Here is a 10,072-nt window from a genome sequence, read left to right as displayed (position 1 = left end):
AAGAAAATTGTTTTAAACTTTGATTTCTCGACTTTGGTAATTTTCCTCAAAATATCTTTGATAACTTTGCGAAAATACAATAAACTATTGTTATACATTAGTCCTCTTAATTTGCTGTTCGAATAGATCCGACTATTTCACGAATAAGGACCAATTTCTGTCTTAGTTTTCATCCTTGGCTTTAACTGTTAACTATTAGTGATGTAGCGTGGTAGTCTGTTAGATCAAACTCGGAAATTGTTGAAATTCATGACGAACAGTATCGATCGTAAATGAGAAAGTCCACATGATCGTTCCCTGGACCGTTCCCCTTGGCGCCTCGTACGTGTCTCCCCTTTCGACATTCTCGGTAGAAATTGAAATACTGCATTATCCGAGAAAGCGCAATCTCCAACAATACACCATAGCCATGCAGGTAAGTCGAACGAACGAACGAACGAATAGTCGAAGGGAATGCGGATATCGGTTTTCGATAAAATTCTCTACCGTGGCGTGGTCCATTACGGGCAACATGCGAGGCGTCTCGCCTCGCATTGTCTCATCCCTCGAAAAGCCAGCTGCTTTCGAGAAAGGTTGGTCGATCCTGTGTGCACGGAAGATAGGTCAGGATTCGCGCTAGGAAATCGACCAACGACGATCGGATATTATACACAGCGGAATTTGTGCGTTAATCCTGGCGTTATCAGGGATACTCCGCAAGGGAGAAATTTTCTTCTTGATATTAAAAATTTCATTATCTTGTCATGAAATATAAAAAGAGAAATATCTTTGTTCACAAAATGTCAGTTGTTAAGAAGACTTTTATACTAAGCATCTTGTATCATAATTATTGAAATTTGCAATTATATAGAAGATGTCCTTTTCGATATTCTTACTCTTCTAAAGCTAAGATAATGCTGTATAAAGTACCGTTGAAAAGTATTTTGAATTGACAATATTTTCCGAACATTAAGTTTGTTTCACGCACGAAAGATTTTACTGCTGGAAAAGATATGTTTTAAAGCTATTTCGCGTATAGAGAAACCGAAAAAAATTTAGTTTATAAATTCATATATTTTCTTGTAATTTATTAAGAAATATGTTATTAAATATTTATAGATATATATCTCCAAGTTTTTAAAAACTTTTTAATAATTTTAATAATATATTTTTGTACTTGAAGAGAATTTAACTTTTTCAAAAATTGTCGAGAAAGTTAATTAAAATTTTACCTGAACTTTGTGAGATTACTTTTTTAATTTCTTCGAGAAAATGGATCAAAATTCTGTTATACCAGATACTATTCCTTCATTTTATCTAAATTTCTTCAATATTAAGCTTTTAAAAATAAATTGTATCAATTTTAAATGTATTTACAAACACAATTTGTGATATTAAATTTATTTTAAAAGGCACAGCGATATATACATCACTTTATAAAGTCACAGAATTTTTCGCCGAGAGAGAGAATTTCTTAAAATCTCCTTGAATGTACCCAGTGGATCTTAGGTAGACACATAGAACCGTTTGAGAAAACTTTTAGCTTGTTTGACCGTGTTTAACCGATCGTCGAATACGATTTCTCTCATGAGGAAATGATCTCGGTAGCAAAAGGATGACATTACGAAAGATAGGGCGAAGGGAAATGTTTTGCCATTCGTAGCGAATCCATGCTTACGAGTCGACGTAAGATCCGCATGCTTTGCTTTCTCCGGTATTTTTTTGTGCCGCTCATTATTTTTCCGGTTTAATTGATGATTGCTCCGATTGATGATTGAACCCGTTTTCGCATTCAATCGCGTTCGCTTAACGAGCTGCGACTGCAAGATATTTTTGACTTATAAAATTGATTTTTGCGACAATCCAACACATAAAACAGTAAATAATGTACATAATAGTTTTAAAGGAATTAATGAATTATTTTAATATTTGGTATACTAAGTTTTTTAAAAATATATTAAAGCTAATAATTTTATAAAAAATTATCACACGCAACTTCTTATGAGAAAGATATGAAGTACTCGTGGCTCGATAAACGTCTATTTTGATTTCCTTAATGCATCTAATATACAATACAAGTTTTCATTTTTTCTAACAAAATACAATATTTTTTTGAATATAGTATATATTGTATAATAGCTATAAATCTTTATTGCACAAAATATTTCAGCTATATTATTGCAACTACATACTTGCTTATCGATTATGATTTTACTTTTTTGATTGCCGATTTATTTGTCCTTGCATGGTTCTTGGATCCATCCACCAATTCTCTCGCACTATGGATTGGCTCACAATTGACATTGACACTATGCAAGGAAATTTCACAAAAGTATATCGCGCGCGCGTTCAGAAAAAGCGCGTTAAACTGTGTACGGATGGTTCCGACAATCAAGCATGATTTCATGCGACGCGGCTCTCAAAGGGAAAGCTTTCGCGTGGTAGAAAGAGAGTATCTTTGAAGGATTGCCAGGTGGAATAACGAGCCTAAAACTCGAGTTCGTTCCAAGAGTTACACATCACGCTCGTTTGTCCTTTGAGACCACTGTCGGTGACGTTGTTGCGATGGTCGACGGAGAAAAATTACGTTTCGCGAGACGCGACCCGTTTTGCAACGCGAGACGCAAAATGTAATTTAGTACTCTTGACAAGCTTGCATTTTCGCAATAAATAATCAAATTCGTGATGTAGCGCCGCAGATGTATTTTAACTCGTTGATTTATGCACAGGTATGGTGAGACAAATAAATTTATAAAAGAAATAAAAGAATATTTTTAATACCAAAAAATTAGATCAAAAAATAAATCGTTGAGAACAAAAAGGAAATAGATGCATGCGAATTTTAGCAGAACAAATTGTTCAATTTAATAACAGCGTCAATAATCGATAGATCCATATTTCTTTCTCTCCTTGATCAATTGCACGATATTAACGAAAAGATTAATGGATTTCATTACGCGCTGATAAGCACATTTAATACCATATAATCGCTGAAAATCTTCTAGTCGCGAATTTCGGCGAGAGAAATCTGACAATGATAAATTTTCTCCGTCGCCACTCGACTTGATTGTTTTCGTTCCTTGTAGTTCTTGTGTCGTTGGTTTGGTAGCTAGAGCGACGATATACACTACCTAGTTAAGATACGAGAACCGCCACGAGAAGCAGAGGGTATCTGAGCTTTGAGAAAGAGAGAGAAAGAGAGCCGAGCTGAAAGAGTCGCCTTTAAAGAGGTAATGCGATGGCGACGAACGCGATGGAATCGAGCAACATTCGAAGCGGCTATTGTCGTCATGTTTTTGGTGACACGGAGCTTTGCATACCCGAGAGGTACGTTGACGTTGTACCGCGTGGCGTCGGCGCTCAGGGTATCGTCTGGTGAGTAAAACCTATGGTTCACACGATGCGTCTTATGCTGCCTGTGTGCCCATTTTTCTGAACCAGTTTTATCGCATATCAAACAGCACGTCCATGTATGTGTGTTAAATTTGTTGTAGTTAATGTTGAGAATTTGACGTGTAGTTTCTTTCAATATTTGCAATAGAATCACCGTATATTTTATTAACTATTTTTTCTGGATTAAAAGATTTATCACATATTTTGCAAATATTTTTTTTTTTTTTTTTTTTTACAAAATGTGTGTTGGTAATATTACACATTAATGTTATACACCTTGTTTGATTAAATAAAAAGAATATTGTGATAAATAGAACGAAGTTATACGTAGACACACGGTATATAATTTTTATTAGAATCAGAAATAAAATATATTTAAATGCTAACAAGTTTTCGCTTAAATACTATTTAGCGTTAAATTATTTATTTTAATTCAATAATTACTCTAGGGAGCATTAAATTGATTAAATGCATAATTGATTTTTTGCATTTCTGTTGTAGCGCGGCGTACGACACAGTCACTGCGCAAAATGTGGCTATTAAAAAGCTGTCCAGACCTTTTCAAAACGTGACACACGCGAAGAGGGCCTACAGAGAGTTCAAACTCATGAAGCTGGTCAATCACAAAAATGTAAGTTTCATCATTTCAATCTCGTTTCGTTGCCACAATCCTCGATGCGTGATATATATTGACTTTGGACACGCACACGTCATATTTGTCTTGTATATGCGCAATGATAAAAATCGCAATAAAATCTATACGTTTATAATATTATATTATTCAAGTGTTAAAGCTTTGCTGCTAAATTTAATACGTTTTGCGCGGAAAGGATATATATATGATTATCTTTTTAATTATATTATTACTCATGATTATTGTCTATTATTTCTTTTTGTATTATATATATATATATATATATATATATATATATATATATATACACAAGAGTAAGTTTAAAAAAATTTATATATATACTTATTATACAAGTAGCGCTTAGCTATTAATTTTTCCCCTATTGTACTCGCGATCATAATTTTCATCCACTTTATTTCTGGCAATGGCATGTGTGCTAATTAAATTACAACTCGAGATTTGCGGAAATTGGAAATTTAAAGTAAATTCAAACGTTAATCCAATTTTCGAATCGAGTCAACTGCTTTTCAGTTTCGATCATTTAATTTGATATCAGGAGCATAATTGAAGAGGGTTGAATGTAATAATAATTGAAATTTGAATACGTAACTGAAAAGGAAAGAGCGAGAGAATAAATTTTACTTGCGGTCATTAATAATATTCAGACTGCTGTATAGTTCGATGATTTCGAAAGCGAAATTGACTTGCAACGCTGTTATTGCATCCGACTTCTCAATTTACGACTTTTTACCTCGTAGATAATCGGTCTCCTGAACGCGTTCACGCCGCAACGATCGTTGGATGAGTTTCAAGACGTATACCTGGTGATGGAGCTCATGGACGCGAATCTGTGCCAGGTGATCCAGATGGATCTGGATCACGAGCGTATGTCGTATCTTCTTTATCAGATGTTGTGCGGCATCAAGCATTTACACTCCGCCGGCATCATTCATAGGGTATGTTCGCGCGTCGCACCTCGAGATAAAAATTGCATAACCACCGGAGCCATTTAATTTACTGTAACGAGATTCATTAACGACGGCCATTTCTGCATATTATATCTTTATTATTGTTGTTGTTTCGCGGCGAAAGAAATAATTGCCTTTGTTTTAATTAATTTTCTGTTCCCGTTCCGCACGTATAATAGAATAACTAAACCGTTGTCGCGTACCTCATTAAAAATGCAGTGATTACGAAATTAGCGCGTAATTGCGCGCTAAAAATTAAAATTTAGACGTTAATGCGATTAACTCGCTAATATTTTGTGATGGTTATTCTTCTGATTTATATCAATTTCACAAAAAGAGATTGTATATTTTTTGAATTATTTTTTTTTTTTCTTTTTTTCTTTAGTGTTTTTCTCAAGCGATCGGACAAATCTCTAAAATTTGATTTTGCTTCTCGTATAGGATCTAAAGCCAAGCAACATCGTCGTGAAGTCCGACTGTACGTTAAAGATTCTCGACTTCGGCTTGGCGAGAACCGCCGGCACCACATTCATGATGACACCTTATGTCGTAACGCGGTATTATCGAGCGCCAGAGGTGAGCCAAATTTCTCTCGCGAGATATAATTTTTTACGTCGCCAGTTTCCGGTTCGACTTCTTCGTTTACTCGGAATATCTATCTTTTTTCCCAGGTGATTCTAGGCATGGGTTACAAGGAAAACGTGGATATCTGGTCGGTGGGATGTATTATGGGCGAGATGATACGCGGTGGTGTTCTCTTCCCGGGGACGGATCACATCGATCAGTGGAACAAAATAATCGGTAAGATTGATTCTTTTTGATTGATAGTAATTATATTATTAATATATAATTTTACATATATATACATAGCATAATTGTATTATTAATCTAACTATATTATTCATATTATTAGTTGATAAATTGAGAAAACTCGATTTTGTAAAATAAAATTTTGTGACATGAAATCAATTTTGAACTTTGAAGATGTGAAATAAAATTTATAATGAAAAAAATTCTATGTTTTAAATATTATTTTACTGTGCGTAAATATAAATATACATATTATTTTAAATATAAATATAAATATAAATGTTATTTTATTATTGCGCATTTTCGGGATTAAATAAAATATAAAAAATAGCGATTAATTTTACCAGAATTTCAAAAAATTGTAATCTGAATTTGTCCAATATATTTCATTAATTATAAAAATAATTATATAATTATTTTATTTTATAACTTGTTTGTTATAAGTGAACGATTTTAATTACCTTACATCATTTCTTCTAATATTTTTTTGCTATAAAGATAATCGCGTGACATTCCGCATTTTACGGCCTATATTCTTTATGCTAAAAGAAGAATAATTATGATTACATACATGTGTTGTCTATTCTATCTTATTGCAAGAATCGGGACAGATTATATCTTACGAATAACACTAGAATCATGATATCCTGTCAGCTTATGACATTATCAATAGACTACTTTCTCTTTCTCGAATTTCATTTTTCCATAACTTTTTATTTGCAGAGCAACTTGGTACTCCGGCGCAGGAATTTATGCAACGGCTGCAACCGACTGTCAGGAATTACGTGGAGAACAGGCCGCGATATCCAGGCTATCCTTTTGAGAGGCTATTTCCGGATGTCCTTTTTCCCTCGGACTCCTCGGAGCACAATAGATTAAAAGGTGAGTGGGTCAGCAAGTCGATGTCCGCGTAGCGGAATCGATCGTGGAACGCGCGCGTTCCGACGTTCGGACGAGAGGATCTCGCATTCTCGTCACCACTACCTTGTCTTCCCTTGTTTTTCTTTTTACAATATTTATTTCCTCTTCCAGCGAGCCAAGCCAGAGATCTATTGTCACGCATGCTCGTGATCGATCCGGAGCGACGCATTTCCGTGGACGAGGCGTTGCTGCACAATTACATAAATGTCTGGTACGACGAGGGGGAAGTCAATGCCGTAAGTAGGTTTTATCGATTGATCGCGTGAATAAGCCGGCTAATCGGATAGTCTTCTATGGGAAATCATTTGATTTACCGTGCTTACTAATTTAATTCGAGGAAGCGCATTAAATTCTTCTTCTCTCCTATATTTCGAAGCGAGCGCGAATGTATCTCCAAAAAATATATTTTCTAAAATAGCGAGTAATCATATTTTTACGAAATAAAAAATCTTGATAATATGGATTATAAAATAGAGATTCTTCACGTTAGAGATGTTCCTTTTTAGAGAAATATTTGCCACATTTTTATTTCTCAAAGAAATTCTTGTTAAAGAGTCGATTATTAACTTTACATTATTTACGAAAAAAATTCTGATTTGTTTTACAGCCCGCACCAGGTCCGTACGATCATAGCGTGGACGAGAGGGAACATACAGTAGATCAGTGGAAAGAGCTGATTTACCAGGAAGTGATGGAATACGAGACAAGTCACAATCCTGCGGCAGTCGCCCAATCGTCAGAGAGCGCTGGAAGTCGGTAGATACCGCGAGGCAGCAGCTCATGCGCGGATCCTTTTTCGCGGAATCCTTCAAGAAAGCATCCGAATAGTCTGACTTACCGCGTGGATGACGTAGCTGGAGCGACATAGCGAGAAAAAAGGAAACCGGAGAAAAATAGAAACAAGAATAGAAAGAAGATGAACTGATGTTCACGAACCGATCTCCCTCTAAACTTTCCTTCGGAAAGACAAGAAATGGTAAAAGACATGATAAAGGGAAAAGCTTACTCTGTCGAGCATCACAGAAAAGCAAATCAGAGTCTTCGGGTAGTACGCGTGATCAATGAAGCTAGTTTTGAAGATGATCCATTAACGATTTCCCCGCTCGATCTTTTCTTCTCTGGAACGATCTGACTATGTACCCCTTATCCAGAAAGCGAGATTCGCGACCACTATCTTCAAGAGACACACGCCGAATATCTGAAACATCCTTGTCACTTTTGTTGCACCTCACAAGAGCTATGGAAGTCGGGAAGGATTGTGGGACACGCGTCAAGATTGGAAGACGAAGTTCGCAGAGAAAAGGACAAGAGAAGAAGCGATCGAACTACCTGGGCGAAGAAGTTACCGTGTCGAGCATTGTCGTCTTCTCAACTACTGCCAGCCTGGGTTGTTGGATGAGCCTCTTTTCTTTTTATCTCAGTTCATTTATCTCTTCAACCGACGCAAACTCTCCGAGCACCTCCTCAAGGAATCCTTAAATCCTTGTTCCACGGTACGATATTTCTATCTCCGTTGGACACCGCGTCCACTTGACTTTCCTTTTAGTACGAGAGTTTCCTTTGCTCTACAAGCATACGTCGATGTTTCGAACTTCTATGGTCATTCTAATCTTGGACATTTGTCGTGTATTTCATAGCAATAAAGTCGACGCGGAAAAGAAAAATGATATATAAATATCGTTTCTGTGTTACAGTTTGTAAGGTTTTACAATTGTTGGAGGCTGAATCATTCTTTTAACTTTTGAAAGAAAAACTGGGCGAATCAAGTGATCGATTGATTGCCCGCTGCGACTCCCGAAAGAATCGATCGAGCGCGTTTATCGTTTGCGCGTGAACAATTATATACTTATATATTTTTCGTACCATTGTTAAGCACGTACGGGAACACATGATTCTGAACTATGTATCATTGTAACTTTAACTATCTTATGCTCTTTCGATGTACGGGGTGCAAAGATACCATATAAGGAGATAAGGGAAAATTTATACAGAGCTTATAGTCGCTCGATAATCTTGTCGCGGAGGTAGCGGGTGATCATCAAGACGAGACTAATCCCTGGGATTTTGCTTCGTTAAGTTGTGAGAAGTTGCGATAAAAATATAATTTTAGAAGGAGGTATATTTGTTAATTTAATTTGTACGGAATTATTCCGTACAATATACGTGCTGCGCAATGCAATGAGGCGTATAAAATGCAATGGAAATAGGATAAACGATGTATCAAAAACGAGTCTCGAAGCGATCGTTAAAGAAGAAGACGCGATCGACGAGAGAGAAAGGAGTAGGATTTTGTACATAATAATAATAATAATAATAATAATTACTATTATTGTGAATTTTAGAGTGCTGAACGAGAATGTCCGCACGATCTCGCGCGATACCGATTTTTCGTAAGCATGTATTTTTCGTTTGGATACTTCGTATCTCCGCTCTGTGTGCTTTCGTCTCGGTCATTATCAGTGCCAGTAGATACGCGATTTATGATATTTCATATTTGTAATTTTGTAGTCGTAAGGGATTGACGATTAATTTTATCGATACAACAGAGAGAAAGAGATAGTGAGAGAGAGAGGGGGGGGAGGGGGGGGGAGGGAGAGAGAGAGAATTGCAAGAGGTAGTGCAATGTCTCACAACGATCGATTTTCGTATAATAGCATCAGAGACCCTACGATCCTGCAATTACCAATTATACTTTTTAGACGAATAGTAGCGATACTAGATGATACTACTCTCTTCTCGTGCAATCTCGCGTATAACGTGTCGCGCGATGAACTCACGGTGCTTAGTACTTTGCAATCGACAAAAGAATCGACGGAAATTGATTGTTAAATCGACGCAATAATTGATAAAATAAAAATAGAATTGATCATGCATTGGAAACGGCGAAAACAGATGATTTTCGCTTAGTTTGTTTTGCGAAGACGTGAAGCTTTGCAAAAAAAAAGGATTTATTGAATTTTTATTCTTTTTATTAGATCGTGTGTGTGATTCGTATTATATATATAGGGAAATATAGTATATATATAAAGGGGGGAAATATTTGACAAGAAAATATCGTAAAACGATCGTCGTATAATAATGGACGAGGGAAAACCGGGTCGGGAGAGCCGATAATATTGATGATTATGATGACTATTATATGAAATAACTGTATTTATTACGCAACTCGAAGAGGAGAATCTACAAATAAATACCGAATCGACGAAATGGTGATGAAGAATAATTGTATAATGTAAACGTTAAATTTTTATTTTCCACGACGATAGTTATGTGAATATATCGCTACAGTCCGATCCAAATATAATCAAGCTTTTGTAACACTAATTATAATAAAAAGTCTAATAATGATACTGCTAATTACACGTAA

The 10,072-nt window shown here is 35.9% G+C and overlaps 1 protein-coding gene across 1 annotated transcript; it reads left to right on the top strand.

Annotated features, from left to right (window-relative positions):
• Nucleotides 1-2,153: 2,153 nt before the first annotated feature.
• Nucleotides 2,154-9,281, top strand: LOC138944672 (stress-activated protein kinase JNK-like). The gene is made up of 8 exons (XM_070315522.1): nt 2,154-3,354; nt 3,874-4,003; nt 4,765-4,962; nt 5,416-5,550; nt 5,646-5,775; nt 6,508-6,666; nt 6,817-6,941; nt 7,313-9,281. Exons 1-8 carry the CDS (start codon nt 3,218-3,220, stop codon nt 7,463-7,465), a joined length of 1,167 nt encoding a protein of 388 aa, XP_070171623.1. The 5' UTR covers nt 2,154-3,217; the 3' UTR covers nt 7,466-9,281.
• The last annotated feature ends 791 nt before the right edge of the window (nt 9,282-10,072 follow it).

The sequence above is a fragment of the Polyergus mexicanus genome, unplaced genomic scaffold, assembly GCF_030449975.1.
Source record: "Polyergus mexicanus isolate NDT 795.1 unplaced genomic scaffold, iyPolMexi1.0 SCAF_2, whole genome shotgun sequence".
NCBI lineage: Eukaryota > Metazoa > Arthropoda > Insecta > Hymenoptera > Formicidae > Polyergus > Polyergus mexicanus.
Note: the sequence above shows the minus strand (reverse complement) of the source record. Positions and strands in the feature narration are given on the sequence as shown.

Coding starts and splice junctions, on each gene's coding strand:
- LOC138944672 (XM_070315522.1), top strand. CDS start 3,218: ATGGCGACGAACGCGATGGAATCGAGCAACATTCGAAGCGGCTATTGT. Junction 5,551..5,645: donor GGTATTATCGAGCGCCAGAG/GTGAGCCAAATT, acceptor CTTTTTTCCCAG/GTGATTCTAGGCATGGGTTA. Junction 5,776..6,507: donor TCAGTGGAACAAAATAATCG/GTAAGATTGATT, acceptor TTTTATTTGCAG/AGCAACTTGGTACTCCGGCG.